This window comes from Stigmatopora argus, chromosome 17 (genome assembly GCF_051989625.1).
Source record: "Stigmatopora argus isolate UIUO_Sarg chromosome 17, RoL_Sarg_1.0, whole genome shotgun sequence".
Classification (NCBI taxonomy): Eukaryota; Metazoa; Chordata; class Actinopteri; order Syngnathiformes; family Syngnathidae; genus Stigmatopora; species Stigmatopora argus.
Genome location: NC_135403.1, coordinates 14,808,264 through 14,832,650, shown reverse-complemented (window position 1 = coordinate 14,832,650; position 24,387 = coordinate 14,808,264). Strand labels below are relative to the sequence as shown.

Here is a 24,387-nt window from a genome sequence, read left to right as displayed (position 1 = left end):
CCTCACTTAATTACAGGATAATAGATATTTGCGTAAATATGATCAGGCATTAAGGCAAATAAACAACACTGTGGGTTCCCTTTTATTCTTAAAATTTTATGTACAAGTGCGACTGATTCATTGTTTGAATGTACATTCAATATAGAAAGTTTATATACGCAATATTACATAGAACATGTCACAAACTGCACTAGTCTTTCACACAGACTCAACATCATTCGTCCCGTCGACAAAGAAGCTCATTTCAGGTTGAAGTCATAAATATTCTAGTGCTTGTTTTTCATTTTGGTAAAGGGGGACTTGTTTTGTAAAATTGAGGATGAGGGCAACTATGGAATGAAGTAGGAATTTACACCAAAAATGGCATCATCCAAAGATCCTTGAGTTGAAATAGGAAATTTCTCTTTTTGCAATTTCCCATGATAAAACTCGAGGACTGACAATTTGGAGCGGGACATAACAGCAAAGTGACATAATCCATTCATTATAACGGCCAACCTTCCAATGTTTTTTTCCCCAGGGGGGAAAAAAAAAGAAAATCTCGAGTAAAAAATATATTCATACAAAAAGTAAACTATTTTTCATTGGAAGAAATCGTGGAAACAAAACACGGCTTATCTGTTAAGACAATTTCAAACAATTTAGGGAGGTGCCGCGGTCGGTGGCCATTCGGGGTGGGCGGAGTCGCCGAGATGCCCCTCCCCGTCTGCGCCCCGTCGTGCAGGAGGCGGAGCCTGAGCCTGACTGTGGACCCTTGCCAGTGCGCGCTTCTCCCACGTCAGCCTTGATCTCCGTGCTCGCCGTCCACCGGGGGTGGGCCGCTGGGCAGGACGGTGGTGCCGCTTCCTGCTGCCGTGAGGTAACCGGCTACTCCTGGACCTGGGGGAGACCACGGGACCAGAGATAAAACATTACGGCGGTAAGCGGGAAATGGCATCGGCCTATACTATTAAAAAAAACAACAACAACAGCTGCAGGATTGGGCAAGAGGTAAGGAATGGTGGAGAACATGCAAAAGAGCAGTCCGGTCCAGTACGAGGTCAGAGTCTACCTGCGTTAGTGCAACAGAGAGGAGGGCTCTGAGGGCCCGGCTGGGGAGTCTAGAGCCCCCCTCGCAATGGGCTGCTGGCGGCCAGGAGAGAGGGAGTGGAAACCCCTGAGGAGGAAACCGGGAGAACAGAAAAGAAGACCCCCGGGATTTGGAGAGAAAAAAAAAGCTCGGAGTCGCTAGCGAGTAAGCGTTTGTTTGCTCGGAGAAAGCAAAGCCTGAAGAATCCACGGCCTGGAGACCAATGGAAAACTCTACCTGTGAGGTAGCCCGCGGTCTGAGATTCGGAAATGAAGAGATCGTGCTTCTGGTCCTTGTAGGCACTCCAGACAGAGGATTTTGCCAGGATCTCGTTCACCTGCCAAACGTAACCAGACATCGGTTTGAATCCGAATTCCGACCAGTCCTTTAAAGCCGCTGACCTGTTCTCCGTACTGCAGGCTACGAGTCATGGACTTGAGAGCCTTCACGATCTGGGCTTTGGTCGCAGAGGGGTTGCCCACGGTCTCCAGGCCAAATCCTTCCAGGAGTTTCAAGAGGTACGGAACCAGGTCCACCTTGAGGGCCTGAACGGCAGCAAATACTTAAAGGGAAGAGTTCTACAAAAAAAAGACCCGCCAAGGTAGCATTACCTGAGCGACCAGTTCCGTTTGTTCCTTCTGAAACATGCGGTTCAGCGCCTCACACGCCAACCCGGCCATGTCCGTGCGGACCTTCATTCCGGTCATGAGGGGGCCGATGGCGTCCAGGGCGGACATGGATCGTACGCAGAGCTGGACGGCGGACAAAATGGAATGAAGGCAACCCATCTTTTTCTAGCTCCCCAAAGCTAGCTGGATTACCTCGTTATCCGAGAGCACGTGGATGAGACGGATGGAGCTCTTGGGAATGGCGTTGTTCTTGTGATTGAGCGCTGCCAAGATTCGGGGCAAGTGACCCAGCGGCGGAACCTGATCGGCCAGCCCCGTCTGCGTGCTGAACAGGCACACGGCCGCCGTGGTGACCGTCTCCAGCGCCTCCCCCTGAAAGCCACGGTGGGGATGAGGTCCCGTTTGGAAAGTGCGCGCCATTCCGGCCGCAACTTACGTTGGGGTTGTTCTTTTCCAGCAGTTCCGTCAAGGTCTCCATCAAGGACACGAGGAATTCGCGAGGCTTGCGGAGCACCCATCCCGGTTGGGCGATAAAGATCCTCAGGAAGACTCCACCCACTTCCAGCTCACCCTGACCCGCACCGTAAGCCACGGTGAAGGTCTCCGGCAACTAGCCAACGACCGGCGAGATCGTTATTGTCGTCATTGCACGAAACTCGCCTTGTGAGAAGAGTCAAACTTACTTTCCAGTTGGCTTCAGGATTATCTTTCTGCATCTTAAAGTGCCTGAAGGAAAACAAACACTTAATTAACGATGTATTCCTATCCCGTCCTTCCAGACCTCCAATCCGACTCTCAAGACTTACTCGAGCATCATCTCCCTGACGGCGGTGGACACGGTTTCCCGGGAGCCGTCGTTCCAGATCAGCTCGGGGTTCTCGTGCGTTCCCTCGAATATGTGCACCGCCGCCTCGGCGTTGTCGCGCATGGCGTCCATGAACACGCCCGGCAGGAACCGGATCAGAGTCAGACGAACCTGGCGGGGTACAATTCGCCAAGGGTCACTTTGACGACCCGTGGAAAAGCGTCTCTCCGACGCCTACCTTGGGCCCGACCAGCTTGTCCGAGGTCATTTTGGAGAAGAGCTCGGCCGTCTGCGTGCGAACTTGAGGGTGAGTGCAGTTACAGAAGAGATCGAGCAAGTAGATAAGCGCCCCTTTGCTCATGGCCTCCTTAACTATTTTGGTATTGGATGTCAAGGCGTGGAGGGTTTCCAACACAATTTGTCTGCCTGAAAGAAGAAGAACAAGAAGAAGAAGGTACAGTTAAGGTCCAATAGATCCTGAAATGATTTTTGTTCCAATTGGTCGGAATTGTACTTGATGGGAGGGAGTGCAACAGAAGGAGAAGGTTGGATAGCACCAGCGACTCGGCGATGTTGCTCACGCATTCTTGATTAGACGTCACGGTGTTGACAACCTGCATGGAAAATGGACAAAACCCTCACAAAGAGAAGTCAAATCGCTCCATACGTTTGTTTCTGGGTATTTTTTGTACCTCTAGTACGAGCTGCTGAACCCTGCCGGCCCCATGGACCCGCAGCAGGGAGAAAAGCAACTTGAAATGGCCGATGCACTCCGTCTCCGAACCTGCGTTACGAGTCATTCGATTGAGAGTCTGGGCTTAGGAAGCCACCACGACTCGACCTCCGTCTCACCGGGGTTGTTCTTGATGACGTTGCGTAGGGCCTCCAGGGCCATCTCGGCGAAGCGGAGGCGCTCGGCGTGCTGCTGGGACTCCACCTTGTTGCTCTGGTTCATGGCCAGCAGTGTGTTCAGGTACTGGGCTTGGGAGCCCACGTAGTCCAAAAGGCTGGCGGCAAAGGCTTTGGGATACTGGCGCAAGAACGGCAAGGTTTTCCATAGTCCCGAAAGAAAAACCTTTGCCACCAGACACCAGGAACTCACCTCCAGCGGAAAAGTGGGTTGTTCGTTGTAAACCCGGACAAAGATCTCCCCGACGATAAGCTCTTTGCTGTGGTCGGCGAATGCGAATTCGGCGCCGAAGCTCTCGTCGTTTTCCCCCTGTCCGGAGAGGAAAGGTCAGGCATCCGGGAGCTTCTCGAGGCGGACATGCTAACGCTAACCATAGGTGATTCCAGATCAACTGTGGTCAAACACAGTTGGTTCTGTTCTGGCCATCAAACATCAATTCTTACTCTTTTGATGTTTCCCTCCTGTTGACACTCCAAAAACTCCATCAGCTCCGCTCGCGTTCCGTTGTTCCAGATGAGATAGGGGTTCTCCGAGTTGCTATTCAACAGTTTCAAGACCTTCAAAACAAAAAAAATCACAGGATTTGAAACTCAGTCTGGGTTCTCTGGCCAGTTCGACCAACCTCCGCAGAAGACCCGACTCCGAGCCTCCTGGAGATGTAGGGCGTCAACATGGCAGAGAGGCTCTTCCGGATGGTGGGGTTCTCGGGGGGCACGCCGTCCACGCCGTTGGTCTGCGCCGCGTGGTCACCCCCGTCGGAAGTGGGCGGCATTTGCAGGTAGCCCCCCAAACGGCTGAGGGACACCAGGCTGAGCTTGGCCAGGTGGTTGGCCACCTCCTGTTGGTTGGTGTCCTGGCTGGCTTGGACGCCGCTCTCCTCCAGCGTGTAGTCGTAGTTGAAGAGCTGCACCAGAAGGTGCCAGAGTACGCCGGCGTGGTACAGTTGCGTTTGGAGGAAAAAGTCCACCGCGAAGGAGCTGATGCACTGGACGGCCAGAGCTGCGGTCTTGGGGAGACCCTGAGCCAAAAACACAAAAAGTCTCTTGGTATTGAAGAGCCATAACAAACTTTATATAGCCGTTGGAGATATGGGTATTTGCCGCCGTCTGCAGTTTTGAGCTGAATTCTGAACAAGTCCTTTCACGGTACTTCCTTGAACTGAACATTTTATGTCACGCTTTTGACGGCTCACCTTTCCGTAGTACATGATATGGCAAAGATCTCTGATGATGTAGGGTAGCTCGATCATCTTTTCTCGGCATTCCTCAAACTGTGCCGCGACGCTGTAGCACTTGCAGATGTGCCCGCACACCTAAAGAGTTTTTTTTTTGTTTCGTTTTTCTTCAAGACAACCAGACAAGATGGGTCAAGAAGCGCCGCTGACCTGAACCGCCATGTCGTCAACCTTGCTGGATGCCGTCAACACCGAGACGCAGCGGGAAAGAGCTTCCAGCAACACCTGAGGAGATTTGGACAGGGTCGCCCTCGTCACGGTCCGACACCACCGCTCGGCGACGGAAGACGTACCTCGATGCCGTTCTCGCGACGAAGCTCCTCCGCGTTGAGCGCCGAGCAGTTGACCGTGTGGAAAGCCAGTTCGGCGGCGGCCGGCAGGAGGGGGGAGGTCTTGGAGAAGAGGTGGTCGTCTCGGGTCTCGATGGTGATGGTTTTGATCAGCATGGGGTAGCCGGCGTACTTGTAGGGTTCCAGTTCTGTTTGGGGTAAGTTCAAAACGTTAACGGCAACCTCGGATTCGGAACGCTTCGTGTCTACCTTCTTTGTGCCGGTTGAAGAGGATGCTCTGGGTCTTCAGGATGAGGATGATGTTTTCCGGGTCGGGCCCGTCGACGACTCGCGCCGACTTTGTGCAGAGGAATTCGTAGGCCTTGTTGACTTTCTCAAACATTTCCTGAAATGGTGGGAGCGTGGGTTCAGAGGAATATCGGGTAGCAGGCCGTGTAAAAACGTACCCTGCCGTCGGGGTTCTTGTCTGGATGGTACTTCTGCGCCAGCCTGAAGTAGGCTTTCCGGATCTTGCTCTCCTCGTGCCTTTTTGGGAAAATGACCTCAAGTATTTCAAACAGATAGGTAGCCCGGGACCACCTCTTTGGACTAAAATATGTCCACTTACATCCCTTGTCCTTTGGGGAGGTTAAGGACTTCGTAAGCGTCATCTATGGACATGGAGGGAGGCTTCTTCTCCACTTCTCTCTTCCAGGCTTCAAGAGTGTCCCTAAGCAGCTTCACCTAGAAGATGAACCCCGTTCAAAGAGGCGTCCTCCTTGAAATAGAACAGCGAGCAAGCGATGGCACCTACGGCGTCTCGGATAGGCCAGTCCGGGAAGTGCACGGTGTCGCACAGGTGTCTGAGGTAGTAGATGTTGCAGAAAAGCTCGTTGTCCAGCTGGGGGAAGTTGATGACGGGGATGGGGCAGTACTGGTAGAGGGCGCGCGTGTTGCTCTGCAGCCTCGGGCTGAAGTCGGCAATGTGGGCGGCGATTTTCTCGATCATCATGCGCCTAAAAATCAGGAACGGTCAGGGACGACGCAGGTAAACGAATCCACGGCCGGATCCAGTTCCCGACCTCATCTCGCAGCTCCAGATGGCCTCGGGCGTGTCAAATTCTCCCAGGAAGATCTCGGAGAAGCGCTCGGCTTCGTAGTTTTCCAGGTAGCACACCATGGCTTCGGGGAGAGCCGGTCCCAGGACACTGCGCTGAACGATGTCCTGACCTTTAGCCTGACGACAAAAGCGGGGGTCAATTCCAAAGACGGTCCGCGAGATACAAAAGCAGGCGTCCGTACCTCCTCGGATTTGAAAGCTTGTTTCAAGTGAGTGTACTTGAGGAACCTAAAAGGAACACAAAGCAGATGTCACGGTCCTGTGGCGGAAGAAGAAGAGTCCAGTTGGTACCTCGCAATGGGAAGTACGTTGGAGCCGGTGTACATCATGATGAAGAAAAAGACTCCGGTCAAGTACAGCCGCTGCAAGTTGGGGTTGTCCTGCATCACCAGATACAGGATGTTTGCCACTTTTTCCACCAGGATTGGGTCAAACGTCAAGAGAAGCTGTATCAAAAAAATGAAACAAAATTTTTAAAAAGCGGACATTTTATCCGTTTGAAAAGCGTAAGTGCAACTAGAGCTGGGCGATAAAACGATAACGATAATTATCGTGAGATCATTTTGGTCAACAATAATATTAAAAACTTTCGATACAAATTGGATCATTTAAAACTGCAATTACAGTTGATTATTTGATATATTCATATTAAACCCCAACTTTTGGTTTGAAGGCAAATTTATAAAAATAAAGACACCTGTCAAAATGTCTGCAGGTTTTATTCTTTACTTTTCCTACGTTTAATGGCACAACAGAACGACAAAAATATTTTTCAAATCATATTTCATATTATTTTCTTATAAAGTAAGGTAACAGTTACTTTCATATTTGAATAAGGAGGAAAGTCATTTATTTACTTATTCACAGAAGTTTGAAGTTTCAAATTTGAAACAAAAAAGATGTGATAGTGATATGATAATGATCAATAGAATGCGATTTTTTTGGTTTTGTTATTGTGATAACAATTTTTATCATATCGCCCAGCTCTAAAATGCAAGCGTGCTTTGTGAATCATTCTGTACCTGAACAATATGAGGCAGGCACGCATTGTCGGATATCATCCTCTTGATCTTTGGTAACGGGCGAATAATGGCATTATCCGCATCCCTGGAAGAAGAGAAGAATAGTTACACACCCGGCTTGAAATGGTGGATTCTTTGCAAAAACGACGGCGTCAAAACAAGTCAGACACCTGCTGGGGTAGTAGGAGCACATGGTGATGAGCATGTTGAGGATGAGCGTGGCCAGGTCCGACTCGTTCATCACCGCCTGCCCCGTGGCCAACAGGCACCACTTGAGTTGGGGGACGGCCTGCAGGGGACGCCATCCGTCCATGCCCTGGGCCCAGCATCGGGTCTTGGCCGTCAGGACGCCCGTGGTCCAGAACTCTTGCATCTGAAATCAAATCGCACTGCCGGTTAATAAGAGGTTATGAGAATTGTCAGGAAATGGTTGGTATTATTGGTCTTGTGGGAATCATTTTCCTGATCCAAACCTCTTCAAAACTGAACGGTCCTCTTCTTTCCTTGTCGGCGTTCCCAAAGTACCATTCCTTCTCACTCTCTCGCTTCATATCCGGTGATGCTTCCAAGACGTTGCTCTAGGGAAAATCCACAACACACCCTTTAAATTTGTCCCGTGGGAAATTGACGCAACGTTTGCTTGTTTACCTGAAATGGCACGGTGGCTCTGCTGGTATGTAGATGGGCCAAGGTGAGCAGATCCACCAGGATGCGGACCCCGTTGGAATCCATGATGTCCTTGACGTTTTTCTACAACATGAAAAAAAATGCCCTGAGTCATTAACGTAGCGAGATGATGAGTTTTTGCTAGCTCACCCTGTTGAGAATTAGCTTGTTCAAGAACAGGATGAGTCGGTCTCTTTCCAGCTTGTCTGTACACTGTAAAAAAAACAATATTGGAGGACTTTTTAAGTCTTTTAAAAGACAAAAAGTAGGATTTCACAACTCAGTTCTTAGTACTCACCCGGTCCAACATCCCTACAATATATTTGGTGTCGGTGAAGGGACCAATCTCCTCAAAACATTTGCTGTAGACTATCGTTAGCGCCTGAAGGCACAGGCATTTCATCGTGACTTTGGGCGTAAGCAGGAAGCGGTGGTAGAGCTCGTTGAAAAACTCGTACCTAGGAGGCAAAAGAAGAGGCTAAAAGTCAGGGGAAAAAAATTCTAGTCGAAAGCCTGAGACTCTGTTAGCTCTTACGATCTCTTGATGGCGCTCGTTTCCTCGTTTTCGTCCTCTTCCAGCAAGAGGCGCAAGTAGTAGTCCCCGATTTTGATCTCGTCGGAAAGGCACTCGTATTTAACCTACGGACACAAGATGGACGCCTCGCCCGTTGAAGGTAAAAGGCGGAGAAGAGCGAAAGACGGGTCGGGTTGGGTCGGGGACCCACCTCGAACTCTTGGTGGTTCCAGGAGATGACGGTGGCATTGCCCAGCTCCCGGTCTACGTTGAAGGCGCGCATTTCGCCTTCTAGCGCGTCCCGGAGTTCCTCCCTGGTTTTCAGGTTCCAGATGAGGTTGGAACGTGCGTGGTCCAGCTGGAATCTGATGAACAAGTCATTCAGGTGGAGCTCCTCGGCAAATAAACGTGAGGTCGAACGCAGACAAGGTTTAACAACCAACCTGTAGTAGAAAAGCTCCCAGTTGGCTTCGATTTTGATCCGTTGTCGTCTTTTTCGTAGGATGACCGGTTTTTGAGTGGGATTCTAAAACCAGAGGAGGAATACAACATGGCCAACTGTGGTTTTTAACAAAACCAATGAGCAGGATTCAGTGCCATTGACGACTTTCTACGTCAATTCCAGTCAAACTGACAATGAATGAATAGCTTTTAGTGCCATGGAGCTACAAGCAACGGCTTGTAGTAGACAGACATTTGGACAAGTTTTCCAAAATGCCTGAAAAATATCAAGTGAAAGTTTTGGAGGTGAAAGTTTATTTACAAATCATTTTGCTTGGTCGTCGATGGCAACGGGTGTATTCATTTTCAACATATGGAATGGGGGGGGGAGGCATGGCATGAACAAGCACAGCTGGAAAAGTTGCAAAGTAGAAGGAAGAAAAAAAATGACAACGAAAACAAAGACGCCCCATCCACACGTGTACATTTTTTTTATCAACCAAAATTCTCCCGTTTTAGGACATAACTTAAAAAACACGTGAGCTGGAAAGAGTGACTGAATGAGAAGATGGAAGCATGAATTCTTGGCTGGAAAGAAACAACATGAGACTGTCAGGTCTTACTTACCAGGTTATTTCTGTCCTGCTACAAAAGTATGACGGCAGAGGGGAGGAGTAGAGACAACACAGTGATTATTGTTTGGTATAGTGCCCACGACTCGGTTTTGCCTTTTTGGAGGAAGCGCAGTCGGAGAAGCCTAAAGTTCAGCCACCATCTGATTGGCGATCAAGTCAAGCCCACCCCTTCCTCACCTCCTTTTGAGCGATGCCCATCTTGTCCCTCCAGTGCATAAGAACCAGATCGGTCTTCTCCTTGGCAAACTTCTCCATTTCTTTGGCCGCCTTGCCGGCAATCCGCTGCCACTCGGGTACCTTGTTGCGGTTCAGTAGGTCCTACGCCAGAAGAAAGTGAACATTCCTAATCGAAATCGGGCACGGGCTACTTCTCTACGCGAGGTCATGGTCTTACCGTGGCGATTTTCAAGTTATCTCGCACGTGCATTCGATCCACGTCTTTCTCCGGCACCGAATCGGGACTGTCCATGTAAGCCAGCAGGCCCGTCGGCTAAAATGATCCAATAAAAAAGCACGTTGACAGTGATGGACCTCCAATGTGCTCACTAAGATGGCTGGCATTATCATTCCACGTGTTACAGGAATGTAAGAAACATAACATCAACTGCCCCTACCTACCCTGTCCAGCATCTACAAATCCCAGTGCCTAATTTATCATTACTATAAATTGATTACCTATGTGTTTGTTTGTTGTTCTGCTCAGCTTATCTCACTTGTACTACTTATTTATCTATTTATTATTAATTTGTCTGTTTGTTGTTGTTGTTATTTGTGCGCTAAGTGGTTTAAATCTCATTATATAATGACAATAAAACCATTCAATTCAATTAATGGCTGCCATTGACTGGTGACCAGTCCTAAATGCTAACTTTAGCAAATTAGCAACACTAATACTTGGCACAAATGTCAACAAGCTTCCTACAACCTGAATGTTATTTCAACTTGGCCTGCAATTTAGAGTCGAAATTGAATCAAATGTTACCAAAATTCTTTTGAGGAGGTTCATGGCGACGGGGTTCTGCGCAGTCCACAGACCCACCAGGTGACGGCTCAGCTGTCTGACGGAACCCAAAAGAGAAGACGCGTGATTTCCTGCACGGGCGGCGTGTTCGCGCCGCCGCCATCGTCGTCATCGTCATTGTCGTCCACCTGTTAGTGAGCATCCTTTGGTCCACGCTGATGGTGAACAAGGAAGTGTGCAGATGGCGAGGGAGGGCACCCTCGCTCAAAGCCAGGTCTTGCATCTTGGTGGCTATTTCCTTGTCTCCTTCCTGCACGTCGGCGCAGAACAACATTCATGAATTCATGAAACATTTGAATAGAAGCCGAGTATATTCTTCTCGTTACCTCAATAATGGCCTTCATCACCAGACCGGCTCCCTTCACGATTGCCATGGACGGATGCTGCGACGAAAACAAGTGAATCAAAGTCCACAAGGAACCAGATTGGGGTAGAACAATTCCTAGATGTTAAATTGTTTTTTTACATGGTGCTGGAAATTATTTTCTCACATATAAGCCTCCCGTATGCCCCATGAGTCACATTTTTTTTTAAATGAGAGAAGTTCCAAACCCATGGCAAACCTGGAATAGTTTGAAGAGCGTGCGTCCGTTGGAGGCCACCATCTCCAGCAACATGTCAAACTGCTGGCCCTCGGTGGTCTCGCTGTAGGGGGCGCACAGGGCGAAGGTTAAAAAATCCAGCAGGGCGCTAATGACCAGAGCCCCAGTCCCGTGGTCCTGAAGGGGCAAACCGGCTGTTAGCATACTTTCAGCCTTTTCCAATGACTGTGTGTTCTTAACTTAGAAAAGAAATTACCACGTTTGTGATAAACTTTTCAAGCAGATTCTCCAGGAACTTTTTGGACGACAGCAGGGAGGCTTTGTTGAGTTGCTCCTGCCTCAGGTCGTAGTCGTCGTGCATGGGCTGGATGGGAGGAAGTGTTTTTTTTAGACGGGAGGGGGGTCTTTGAGTTTCATGCAAAGAAAAAGGGTCAGTACTTACACACATGAGGGCGCAGAGCATGTCGATGGCTGCATGCGTCACACCGTTGTTGTTTCTCTTTAAAGCTTTGACGGTCTTCACGCCTAATTTTTCCCTGAATCTGGAACACACACACACAAAAATCAGCTTTTTTTGGATCTGAAAAAAAATGGACACATGTTACATCACAGGTGGCAAAGTGGCGGCCCGGGGGCTAAATCTGTATTTTTTTCTTTTTATGTTCTTTTTTGTTTTAATAATCATAATAATAATCGGACATAGGCCCTGTCGTCATTATCAACAACACAAAAAGCCTACTTGTCATCACACCCAGAAACTTTACAAGAAAAGTTTCCTTTTTCCTCTTTTATTTTCGACTGTAAATGAACAGAAACGCAATATTTACTATTTTTGCTTTTTAAATAAAATCAAAAGATTAAAACATATGATAGAATATTTGCCCTCTTTTCTGACTAAATATTTTTTAAATACACTAGACAATATTTGCTATTAAGAGGCTCAAAGAGAAGATTTGTACTAAATTTAATGTCCAAAAATGATCTCTCCACGATCAGAAAAGCTGTCAATTCATAAATCGATTAATTTTGGCACCTTAAGTGGAAGACAGTACGGATGAAAGCAAAACTACGACGTGGCCTCCAACAAAAAAATGATTGACACCCCTGTGCTAGATGATTGAAAACGGGTCAGACAGTTGGAGTATAATAACTTTTGAATGACTGTCCATTGGGTACTTCAGGAGAAAACAATTCTGCCTGTTTATTTGGAACCTAGAATATCCCTAAAAAATGACACTAAGCAACCCGGAGATAATTAAAAAAAAGAGGGAAGAAGACCTTACTTTGGCAGCTGCGTGAAGGCCTGGAAGCCAGCCTTGGAGGCCACCAGGCGGCGGACGGCCTGGAAGTGGCTCTCCAGCTCCGAGTTGAGCGTCGGGAGCTCCGCCTCCTGGCACAGGAGAGCCAGGACGGCATTGTTGATCAGCTTTTCTTTGTTCTCCGAGAACAGACCCTTTGAAAGAAAAAAAAACAGAGATGACTTCCAAGCGCCATGGCGGACGAGACTCAAAACACTCACGTCTTGCGTCACGGCGTGCAACACGCCGCTGTAGGAGATGTTGGCGTTGAAGCGGAATACCGCGTCGGCGAAGTTTCCGTCTGGGGGAGAAATCGGTCCCTTTCTGGACTTTGCCGGCAAAAGTCATCCGACGGGGACGACTCGGGACTCACTGGGAGGCGCCGCCAGGAACTTGAGGTGCAGACTCTCCACCTCCTCGTCCACGGGCATGCTCAAGAGGCCCCAGCGCTGGCCGCGGCGCGTGGGGGCCATCTTGACGCAGACGTCCCTGTTGCCTGACGCGCGCACGCCGTCCAGGAGGCTGGCAAGCAGCGAGTCTCTGGGGAGAAACCTCAAAATTGATAGCGGTCTGGTCCGCGTGCGGTTAAGAATCGAGCGTACCGTTCCGTGGAGGAGAACTTTCGGATCTGGCCTCGGATGAATTCCACCGTAAACACCTGAGGGTTGTCCGCGTCGCAGATGAGCGCAAACACCTGCGGGACGAACGGAGGTCAGAGCCCGTTCGCGGACGAAAACGGTTCAAACGGCCATCGGCGCACCTCCCCGAAGGGTTTGAGGGTCACGATGTTGTAAGAAGCCGGATCCCTCTCCACCAGGCACGTCTCGGTCAGCGCCAATATGCGTTTGACGGGCTCCTGGAGGTCAAGAAATTCCAATAATTAAACGGTGGAGGGGGAGGGGAAGAGCGGGCGGAGCGAGCGGACGACGTTCCCACCGGGTGGCGCGGGGTGATCTTCTGCACCACGAACTCGGCCAGCGAGGTGATGCTCTCGTCCGAGCCATACTTTCCCAGCCGGTCAGTGGAGAAGTCCTCGAAGGTGATGGCCTCCTTCCTGAGCCGCAGCATGATGCCGATGAAGTTGCCCGCGTGCTCGATGGCGCAGCGGATGATGTCGTCCCGGTGCTCCGAGGCGAACAGGTGCTGAAGTGCAAAGCGGCAGATCAAACTTCAACAGAAATCCCCAAATGATCGGGTCTTCACTTATCGCAAAATGACTACTTTTCGATTTTTTAATTATTATTTTTTTAAATCTACTTTGCCATTTTTCGATTATCGCGGCCATGTCTGGTCTCCATTAACCGTGACATTGGAGCATACCTGTCAACCTCTGCCGATAACTGCCCTTATAAATGATTATGATTCCCCTTACAAACCCCCAAAAAACCTTACAAACACCGTACGAGTCGTACGGTGTTTGTAAGGTTTTTTGGGGGTTTGTAAGGGGAATCATAATCATTTATAAGGGCAGTTATCGGCAGAGGTTGACAGGTATGTTGGAGGGATTACTGTACTTCAAGTTTAATTCAAAAAATTACAACAATTAAAGATAACACAGCATATGGAGACATTCTAATATAACCCAATTTGTGTCAGTGAGTCTGAGCTTTGTCAGTGGCCTGTGAAAAGTAGATCTTGGAGCAAAAAAAGTCAGAACACTCCCGCAGTAAGTCACGTGCACAATACGGGATGAATAAAGTTATCCAATCCAATCCAACCCCCGTTGCTTCAACTCTGTCTGTCCTGGATGGCTTAGACCAAAATGTCCCCTCCCCCGCCCCAGTTCCCCACAGCGCCACCTGAGGATCGCTTTGCCCACCTCTGGTGTAAACTGTCAAAGCCAGTTCAAAACTTTTTTGGGACCTATTTCAAACGTGGGCCATCAAAGTGCAAACTTTTGACCATTTTGACCCATTTAAGAGCGCCCTGATGAATGATATTTCACCCATTTTGTTATACGCAGCGGTGTATTGTGACAATAAAGGCTTTTGATTTGATATAAACCCGTAGCATCCCATAAGACTAGGCTTTCATTTCAAACGATTCCACAAAATGTAGCTTTTCCTAAAGAGCAAAGCTTTCCACAATACTAGTGTCCTACAAGTGCAATCAGTGGATTGGCGTCAGGTGCTTCTTGTTTGGGCCCAACCCCCGCTGGTTCAACTTTGTCTATGCTGGGTGGCTCAGACCAAAATGCTGTCCCCAACTTCCCCTCCCCCGCTGAACCTGAATTCTAATCCTCACGGGAGGTTGGCTCATTGAAAAATTGATCTTGGAGCGAAAAAAAATGCTAGCGCCCCTGATTGAGCCTCTCAAACATGAATGGTAAATACCCACTTAAAACAGGCATAAAAATAAATACAGGGTCAATAAATGTTGAAAAAAATCAATAAAAATGGAATAGAGGAAAAAAAAGAGACCTGATGGAATGTGGAAATAAATACCCAAATCAATGAATGAATCAAATGTTTGGAGAGCGCGCATACTCACCAGCCGGCTGAAACCGCCATAAAGGATGCAGAAGCCGCCCTGGTAGTCCGAAGTCTCCACGAAGCCCTCCACGTTGCGGTAGTCGTACGAACACATCACGCGGTTGGTGTGCGGGTCGATCTGGTCGATGCCGCCCGGCGTCACCTCCAAGCTAACGGGCTTTCGCGTGTCGCTCCAGTGGTGCTTGTAGCAGTTGTATCTCTGGTGAACATTGACCACATGTTTATACTAAACCACTTGACCATTAGCTCCTACTAGTTTAGGATCATTTCATTTGGATATGAATTAGTATTTCCACTCAATGTGGGAAACTTTGAAATTTGGCTAGCGGTGAATGATGGATGGGATATCTAAAGATCAATGTTGGTGCTCACCCTTCCGGTAATTTTCCCTTCTGAAAACTCTGTTCGGAATCTCTGCGGAAGACGAAAAAAAGAAGAAAAGGTCAACGGCGCCGAAATCTCACGAGCGCACGCCAAGCCTTGCCAAGCCTTACCAAGGCCTCCGTGAGCAGCTCCGTCCGATGCTCGGTGGAGAACTTGAGCGTCTCCGATTTCTTGCCGGTGCCCTTTCGGAACGTGAGGCTGAACTCCGTTCCCTGGCCTTTCCCCACGGGGCCAATTCCGCAAATGTCTCCATAAGGCCACTACGGTGAGACAAAAGCGTTTGAAAGCAGAACGTGGCTTTCGTGAGTGACGTGGCGTGCGAAAAGGTGGTCAGTTACCTGATTTGTTACTTCGAGCGTGGTGGGGTTGTAGGTGGTGATGCCGTGCGTTCCCACCGAGAAGACGCGCTTGTATCTGGAGTGAGAAAAATCGTCAACATCCGTCAAAAGTTTCTTTAAAAAAAAAAAAGTATACCACAGGTGTCAAAGTGGCGGCCCGGGGGCCAAATCTGGCCCGCTGCATCATTTTGTGCGGCCCGAGAAAGTGAATCATTAATGCTGACTTTCTGTTTTAGGATCAAATTAAAATGAAGATTATAGATGTATATTATATTTGCTTATTTTCCCCCTTTTAAATCAAAATTTGCAATTTTTCAATCCATTTTTTTCTTTGTTTTGAGTTCAAAATCATTTTGTAAAATCTAAAAATATATAAAAATATTTTCCACTTGAATATGGAACATAATGATTAAAAGAGATTTTTCCTTAATAAGAAAAAAAGCTCAAATAAACATTGTTTTAGATCTATAAAAACAGAATATTTAGGATATTTTGATCCAGTTCATTTAATCCATTTATAAAAAATAAAAAAAAATCTAAAAATGATATCTATAATGGTCCGGCCCACATGAAATCGAGTTGGTTGACGTTAATGCGGCCTGCGAACCAAGCAGAGTCTGACGCCCTTGCCGTATACACACATTGATTTGAAGTGTGGCCTTTTGCTGCTCGCTAACATGAGGGACGACAAGGGGAATTCCTGCTCAACGACAAAACAACTGCACGCTTCATGTTTCGATTCACGCTGGGGACGTCGTTCAAAAATCTTTACCCTTCCGCTTGTGGTGTTTCATAACCTCACGTGTTAAGCAATTTCCTGTATCAGACATGAGTAGTTCTCCCTACTTCATTCAACCATCTGTGAAGCAAAGCGTCGATGAATATTGCTAATCAATTGAATGAGAGAATTAAGAACCGACGGCTAAATGTAGCTTTTGCTTATAGATTTAAAAAAAAAATATTTGAGCTGTATTTCTTAGAAGGGAAAACGTCTTTGAATCGTTTTTCATTTCAAAAGGAAACAAAATATATTTTTGTAATTATGTTCAATATTGAAGTGGAATTATTTTTTGATTTTCCAAAATGCTTTTTGAACTAAAAACACAAGAAAAAAAATGGATGAAAGAAATTGCAATTATTGATTTAAAAATGGTGAAATCAGGAACTATGATATAGATCTTTAATTTTCATTTGAATTTGATCCTAAAACGTAAAGTCGGCACTCATGATTGACTTTCTCGGGCCGCACAAAATGATGCAGCGGGCCAGATTTGGCCCCCGGGCCGCCATTTTGACAGCCGTGATTTAGACAGTGTTCTTGTTCTTTTTGATTGATTTCAAAACAGAATCGATCAGAAGCAACGGACGTCAGCGCGATGGAGTCGCGTCCTCCCCCCCAAGCGCCAAGCTTAACAGGAGTCGCCGCCATCCCCCGACCCGAAGATGACGAGGCCCCAGATCCCCACGCAAAGCAAAGCGCTCGCTTACTTTCCCCTCCAGGAGTGCTTGGTGGTGTAGTAGCAGGCCAGGTCCGTGTTGTCTTTCAGGACGTTCATCTTTTCGGAGGACCTGAAAAGGACGGCGGGCGGAGGAAAGTTAAAAAGAGAAGAGAACAGATCCGTCACATCGGCCCCTCGGAACCCGCCGAGGGCACCCGAACGCTTCGACGCCATCTCCAAAAGACGCCCGGCGAGCACGCTTCGCGCTAGCCTCCCACATTCTGCGGCATGGTGGGAAAAAACGCCGTGTTATCCAATCGGCTTCGGGTGGCTACGAGAGGTGTCATGGAGAGGTCAAAGGTTAAGGCGGAGATCAGACGTCGATAAAAACGACTCGGCGTGGATATTGATTCAGAGTTAATAACCCACTAGTACTACACGATTGTTGACGAGCTTAGCTCATTAGCACGCAATCACTCGCGGGCAACCCTGACGCTTAAAACTGATTGGATCCATTTAACCAATTGAGAAGAGCTTTCCAAAAGTGCAAAGCTTTCAGGAGTGCGTTTATTCACAAATGATTTGTGAAGTGATTGTTGATGATAAAATTAATCAAACTCACAAGCGTTTAAGTGCACAAGTTGACAAGAGGGGGCGCTGTGTCAGCAATTTCCAAGGAGCTAGGAAAACTGACTTCACGTTTCCTTCCTTAACTCAAAGTTTCAGATTGAGGAATGTTGGTCATTGAGGAAATCATTTGACAATCTGAAGCAAACGCATGCCAAATTGCAAAGAAAACCATGGCGGATTCTGTGATTAAATCATGTGAGGAGGCATCCCAAGACCAGCAGGCACTTCCTGCCAGCCGACGGATCAATAGTGGTGTAATAATGGACAACCGTTGGTGTAGAAGATGGAAAAGAATGACATTTACACGTCAACTGTTTACTATTTGCCTTTTCATTTAGATTAAATATTTTCAATACAAACCTTTGCTGCATATTGTAAACCATTTTTCATCCCCTGGAAGGATGTTGCACTGGTATTGCGTCAAAATAAAACACTGGTACACGTCTGGTCTTGTTTCTAATATTTCTTTCATTTTAAAAAAATAAATTAGAGGTTTTTGTAGGCACTCTCCACATAACCCAAGATAAAAAAATGCTTATTTCGAAACTTAAATGTTTAATACTCAATTTAACAAAAGAATAGGTCTCCAAGGAAGGGTGTACAAGTTTATTTCAAACCGAATTCTGGCACTTTTTGTTGTTTTTATGAGAAACAGCAATGCTAATTTACTCCCTTGTGACAAGCGTTTGCTTACCTGGCTAATCAGTAGAAAACTTAACGAGACCGCTTCACTGCAAAGCGGCCTAGACGCCTGACCGAAAACTGTCAAACTTAAGCCCCGTCGCTTCCACTACCCCACTTCCGAAAGAGACCATTTTAAAAACTGCCTTGACGTTTTGTGGAGTGTTTAGACAGAGACTGAGTTCGGGGCTCCATCTTGTGATGCTAACAAGACTAGCTAGCTAAGTAGCGCATCACTCGGGTTCAGTTCGGCGGTGGCGGCTAAGCTATTCGGAATAGCAGCAGGCTTCAATTTGCACGGGCGAGGAAGCATTTACCTGTCAAATGACGAGCGGGTGTGAATTCCAGTCGTCACTGGGCCCCCCACCCTTCTCTGTGTGCTGCCGCCGCCTGTCGCTTTTGCCGCTCGGGTGCCGAAGGAGCTCGCTTGACGCTCTTTCCCTCGCCCCCCAACAGCGCTCAGGACGCTGCCATATTCCTCGCAACAAGAGTGGGCGAGTACGCATGCGCGAGGCCTGCCTGTCATGCGTCGGTCAGCTGATCGGCATGTCAGTTAATAGAAGGGAACCAATGCTGATCCCAGATCAGCCCGTAAAATGAAATAACCTCGTTTAATAGGAAGAAATACACAAAACTGATTCAGGAGCAGTTGTTAATTGATTCGTAATGTTGCCATCTTTTTCAAAGCGTCAAATGGTGATTAATTGGCTTAACTAATGATTTACAGCTCATTGCTTAAATAACTGCTCAGCGTTTCTACCATATGTTTAAAAACGAAATAAATGAAATTCACGTGAAACACCAGTGCCGAGATGAGGATTTTTTTCTGCCCTCTAGTGGCAATAATTGTCAAAGCGAATAAAGATATACATTATTGGTGGACAGAAATCATATTTTTGAGACCAATTACGGGAAGTCAAATTATACTAATGGAACTAACTTGTTAAGACAATGTTTTGCCTTCCACTACATCTTAATAAACATGATTCAACACAACTTTTGTATCTTATCTACATTTCCAAATACACGCACGACCTATAAATATTGAATGTAAAGGCTGGCTGTAATTGAATTTGGGGTAACTCACCGTGATTGTAGGTAAAGGGGAAACATCTTGTCCTCCGTATGTTGATGTGACACTCTTAAGTTGAGTGGGTTTCAGACTAGTCAGTCACGTTATAATGAAGCATCTGATTTGGTGACCAACCATGCGCTGCCTCTTAGTCTAATTCATTTAAAAGCTCAAAAGAAATTCAGGGGAGGAGTTTCCATCCTTTTTGTAAGATCACATCACTTTCAAGGAAAAAAAAACTCCATTGGAGAAGGCCTCAGATTCAAACCTCGAACCAGAAACGTGAGGCAGATGTGCAAACCAATAGGCTACTGTGCTGCCTGAATGATGCTACACTGATTGGCAGCATATTCAGTTTTTCTACACACTTTATTGCAGAGTGGCCATTTTCCACAAATCCCATTCGATTTGCCTGATAATCAACACAAAGGTTTCTGACTAATGTGCAACACTTATTCCCATTTTGAAAGAGAACTCGGGTTTCTATGTTTAGTTAGCCCGTCAATAACACGTTGGACATTCTGTACTACACATGACATTTTCTTGTAATTTTGACAAAGCATGATGGCGTATAATATAGGCCGTATATTATTTGCAGTTGCAGTGTTTTTCTGTTTTATATCTTCTATCTGTCCTCAGTGAACTGTTAACCATAAACGTGCTCATCTTATATTTCTGTCATTAAATCCTTGAGACCTAATGCACAATAAAGCAATTGAGCAGACAATACTTGTTGGCAAATATTTGTTATTCACGTATTCATGTTTTCAAATGAGAATACAGCAGATTGAGATTCTGTTTAATGGCAGGCAGTGAGTTTTTATTGGATACTTATTATATTAATGTCTACAGTTTTATGCTAACTATGGCCTGTGCTATGCAGTTTGGCTTTAGCTTTACGTTATAGCTTGACCTTTACGTATATACGACGACGTTCTACGTCACTGATGAACGTAACGTCCTGCGTTTAACGTAGCTGCCATGAACGCAACGCTCGTAACCACGGCAATGACGCTATGCTTGTTGCTACCTGGACTAGCCTGGCCAAGCTAAGAGATTATCTCCGAACAACTGCTGCCAAAATTACTGCTTTTTACGCACTGCGAGTATATTATCAGCACAAACTATTTCACCCTGGGCGCTACTAAGCTACACTGAAGTAACTAGAATGTGTTTTCCTCTAAATCTGTTTTAAATTAGACGTGCATTTTCACCGTTGCTGCCATTTTGCGACACAAGTTAGCTAAATCGGTGACGCAAACATTACTTCAACAGCCACCATGGTAAGTAGTTCAACAACATTGGTTTTTCTTGGTTAGAATAAATTCTCATTTCGTGGAATGTATTGTATTTAACGCTTGATTGTGTTGTTGGCGAGATTTTGTTGTGTCATCTTGGGCTTTAATTTAACGAGTAGGTTTTCTCTTAAATAATGTTAAAATGGAGGATCCGGAAAAGATCCGAGTTTGAACAATGGTACATATAAATGATTATTTATTATGTGGACTTTGAAAATAAATAAAAATGAGTCAGTAATTGCTAATCGTTGGCAAACATCACAAAATATCACTAGAATAATAAACATTTGCCATCCAGAATGTGTTAGTGCTAAATTAAGATTTAAAAAAAAAGAAAATGAAATGAATACCTGCTTTTAACCCCTGTTTCCTTTCTCCGTAGGCTGACATCGGGTGTAACGATCATCATCAGAACGAGGTCATCAACTACATGCGCTTCGCACGATCCAAACGCATGTTGAGGCTTAAAACGGTGGACTCCTGCTTTGAAGAACTTCAAGACAGCAGGTGGGTGTCCCTTTAAATATTGCCACGACCATTTTGAGAGAACTTTCATGGACTTAAGAAGCGCGTTTCCCCAGACTGGTGGAGGAGACCTTCACGGTGGACGAGGTGCGCGACATGCTGGACGGCCTGCACGCCGTGGTCCGCGGCGAGGTGGAGATGGAACTCATCAACACGGCGCACACCAACGTTCTGCTGCTGCGCCAGCTCTTCTTCCAGGCGGAAAAGTTCTACCTGCGCTTGCAGACGGACATTTCAGAGCTGGAGAACCGGTGAGGAACCAAGATTCTGGAACGGATTCATGTCAAGTAAAAGGAGTTGTTTGAAAATGTCCATCTTGTTTTGTGAAGTATTTGCTTACTTCATGTAGATTTCATGATTAAATGATTATAGACTATTTACTACAAAAAGACTGACAATTTAGAGGTTCGCAACAAAGAATAAACTATCAAAACAGTTGTTTAAAAAAAGTGATATTCAATTCCGTGGCAATTAGCTTTAGCTTTTTAGCTCTATTTTCGAGTGTCTTCCTATTAGCAGAGGCTAATTCATTGCTGCTTTTACAGCAAATAACAAAAAATGATATGAACATCATTTTACACCTCAGTAACCTTTGCCAAAAATATCAACCGGTTGATTTCTTTTTTTTTTTCTTGCAGCTTTGCATGACCGCGTACGTCGAAATTGCCACACACACACCTGAGAAATGCGCAAACTACTTGCAATCAAGTGGCTTTTCAAAGCGCACGTCGCTAGCCACAATATCTTTTTTAGAGTGAAACATGGCTGAATATTACAATCATCATAACAAACATTTCATAATAGTTTGTTTTTGTTTCCCCCCATTTCTTTTGACAGAAATGAATGTTGACTTTTCTATTCTCGCCCCGTACAGAGAGCTACTGGAGCAAATAGCCGAATTTGAGAAGACTGACTTTAAAGTTTCCCAAAAGGTGAGTGACTTGTTTTTGAATTGAAATCAGATTGCAAAATAATTATTTTTTTTTAAACAATTTGGTGTAGTTGAACCAGGAAAGCAGCAAACCCAAGTTGGCGCCGCTGAACGAAGGCGGCGTATCGGAACTTTTAAACAAGGTTTGAAGTGGGCAGTCGCGGTGAAGAACCAAGCGCAGCCCCATTTTGTAACCTTGCCACTTTTTTCAGGAGATTGCCAAACTACAAGAGGAGAACGAGAAACTCAAAGCTAAAATGCGCACTTTAGAATCGCAGGTAGGAAAGTCAGCACTTTTTAGGGTCATTTTGGAGGAAAAATGAACCCCATAAAGTCACATTTTGGCTTACTTAGACCACAAATGTTTGGATTTTGATTGACTATTCTTTTTTTACTGTACTTATCTAAGGAAAACTTGCTAAAATGTTTGTCAAAAGCAGATGAATTCAAATCCAAATGGAAAAAAGAGCCCTAATCACACTGTAAAGTTGCCCTGGCCTGCCATTGACACCAATAGACGTCCAATTCATTCAAACTGGAAGGTCTGACGGACTCAATAAATGTTTAAAAAACTACTGTTTATTATTTTTTAAATTTAAAACAGGCATATCAAATATTTCCAACAAAAAAAAACAAATTTGGGATCATTTGGCGATTCTCAAAATATCCAAATGGTTCCTGTCCCAAATTGATTTGACATCTGGTGCCGTCAATGGCAGCCAAGAAGTATTAGCCGCATTGATAGCAAACTTCTCCTCACTTAAAAGGCCATGAATGTCCTGGAAGAGAAGAGCAAAACCCAGAAAGTCCTGGAAGACCTTCGGAAGGTGGAAGGCGACAAACAGGTACGCTAGGTACGCTAGCTACAGCATTTAAGCAGGAGTTCTTGGCAAGTTCTCTGAAGGCCCAAATGAGCCACATTTCTGTCACTTTCAGCTGTCGGCTCAGTCCAAGGAAATCAGCTGCCTGGAGGACACGGTGGCGGCCCTCAAGGAGGACTACAATCGCTCATTGACCATCAACGCCGCCTCCCAGAAGGACCTGCAGGAGAACCTGGTGTCCACCAAGCACGAGCTCCTGCGGGTGCAAGAACAGCTCTCCATGGCGGAGAAGGTGGAGTGGAAATTTGACCCTTGGCGGCGGCGGCGGCCTTTTTCCCCTGGCTGAGCGTCTTCTCCGTCCGTTTTCAGGAACTGGACAAGAAGTTCCAGCAGACGGCGGCCTATCGCAACATGAAGGAGATCCTGGCTAAGAAGAATGAGCAGATTAAGGAAACTAGGAAACGTTTGCAGAAGTAAGAGCAGACGCACGGCACACAAAAAAAATGCCCGCATTTTAAATGTAAACAAACTGGGAAACTCACAAGCATGCCTTCGTTTTAGTTTCTCAATGACCATTCTGCTAAATAAAAATAAAAACAGGGAAACACTTTTTAAAGTGTTTTTTTATTAGTATTGTTTTGAAAAACAACGGTAAATATTCCATTCGTGTCTGTTGACCACAAATTCAGACCCAAAACATGGCATTTTCACATCATGCTAATAGTGCGAAGCTAACGCCGTAACAATGCACATTCAAAACCTGTTTAGAGAGTTTTTGGGATGGATTTTTTTCAGGTACGAGCCCGACCAGTGAAGCGGCTCAAGGGGAAGTACGGGTAGAAAAAAAGGGAACCACGAGGGGCTCTGCGGCGGCGGTGACGGCGGCGATGACGATGACCTTGGCGACCTTGGCCTGGGCCTTTCACTCCCCCGGCTGCCCACAATTTGTGAGGACTTGTACCTTGGTATTTAAGCAAATGTTAGCAAATATCTGTTTTGCACGGGTCCATTGGAACCTCAAGACCAGGTTCTAGTCAAGATTTGGACTCTTGGAATAACGTCTCCAAAACCGGGAGAACGTTTGACCCTCACGTGACCGCTCACTTACGTGTTTCTGTTCTGCTTATTAAATGGCGTGCTGTTTCGTTTGCTCCATTTCCCCGACATCAACGTAGATTAAAACCAAAAAACGGAGACCCGGAAAAGGCAAATAGACAGCTTTGTTTGGCAAATTAAAAGTTCTTTACAACACAAGTTGAGATTTCTGGAGCCTTTTTAACACAAGTTAGCCGTCGGCTAGCTTAAATGCTATCGATTTACTTTCCCAAGACGAGTTGTAAAATGACATTTCTTTCATTAAATTGTCTCATCTCATTTTTGAGTGTTTATTTTTGCTCCCGGTAAGTATTGGAATTGTCGTGTCCAATCAGAATTGAGGCTTTTTTCAGTATCGGATGTGTCCAAAGATAAACATTAGCCTCCGTAGACGAGCGCAGAAATTAGAACGTACACACTCCCGTTTTTGCATTTAAAGTGGATTGGACGATTGACTTGTTCAGATTGTTTTTTTTTTGCGTGAAAGCTGATTTGGAGTGAAAACA

The 24,387-nt window shown here is 46.2% G+C and overlaps 2 protein-coding genes across 4 annotated transcripts; one reads left to right on the top strand and one right to left on the bottom strand.

Annotated features, from left to right (window-relative positions):
* Positions 1-64: 64 nt before the first annotated feature.
* Positions 65-18,653, bottom strand: dnajc13 (DnaJ heat shock protein family (Hsp40) member C13). Of its 3 annotated transcripts, XM_077624905.1 has the most exons (56): positions 18,457-18,653; positions 16,878-16,958; positions 15,390-15,465; positions 15,162-15,311; positions 15,040-15,081; positions 14,666-14,866; positions 13,112-13,318; positions 12,936-13,031; positions 12,778-12,869; positions 12,549-12,715; positions 12,397-12,476; positions 12,161-12,330; positions 11,320-11,419; positions 11,134-11,241; positions 10,899-11,054; positions 10,662-10,718; positions 10,464-10,585; positions 10,297-10,372; positions 9,709-9,804; positions 9,492-9,632; positions 9,307-9,324; positions 8,682-8,764; positions 8,450-8,603; positions 8,260-8,363; positions 8,023-8,182; positions 7,875-7,937; positions 7,707-7,808; positions 7,532-7,636; positions 7,229-7,431; positions 7,059-7,143; positions 6,328-6,482; positions 6,219-6,264; positions 5,999-6,153; positions 5,731-5,932; positions 5,545-5,660; positions 5,384-5,462; positions 5,187-5,322; positions 4,941-5,125; positions 4,798-4,872; positions 4,606-4,725; positions 4,036-4,431; positions 3,857-3,970; positions 3,606-3,722; positions 3,356-3,533; positions 3,196-3,287; positions 3,018-3,117; positions 2,742-2,929; positions 2,505-2,674; positions 2,382-2,424; positions 2,135-2,308; positions 1,891-2,070; positions 1,681-1,821; positions 1,471-1,614; positions 1,307-1,406; positions 1,052-1,156; positions 65-879 (listed from the first exon to the last, which is right to left on the bottom strand). In XM_077624905.1, exons 2-55 carry the CDS (start codon positions 16,943-16,945, stop codon positions 1,101-1,103), a joined length of 6,744 nt encoding a protein of 2,247 aa, XP_077481031.1. In that variant the 5' UTR covers positions 16,946-16,958; positions 18,457-18,653; the 3' UTR covers positions 65-879; positions 1,052-1,100. The 3 variants fall into 3 exon arrangements, with proteins under 3 accessions (XP_077481031.1, XP_077481027.1, XP_077481030.1); XM_077624901.1 differs by lacking the exon at positions 1,052-1,156; XM_077624904.1 differs by lacking the exon at positions 1,052-1,156 and having other exon boundaries at positions 9,307-9,321.
* Positions 18,654-20,192: 1,539 nt separating this feature from the next.
* On the top strand, positions 20,193-24,160 carry lztfl1 (leucine zipper transcription factor-like 1). Its single transcript, XM_077624318.1, has 10 exons — positions 20,193-20,494; positions 20,892-21,016; positions 21,091-21,285; positions 21,909-21,966; positions 22,037-22,108; positions 22,178-22,243; positions 22,733-22,810; positions 22,902-23,078; positions 23,156-23,259; positions 23,582-24,160. Exons 1-10 carry the CDS (start codon positions 20,492-20,494, stop codon positions 23,598-23,600), a joined length of 897 nt encoding a protein of 298 aa, XP_077480444.1. The 5' UTR covers positions 20,193-20,491; the 3' UTR covers positions 23,601-24,160.
* The last annotated feature ends 227 nt before the right edge of the window (positions 24,161-24,387 follow it).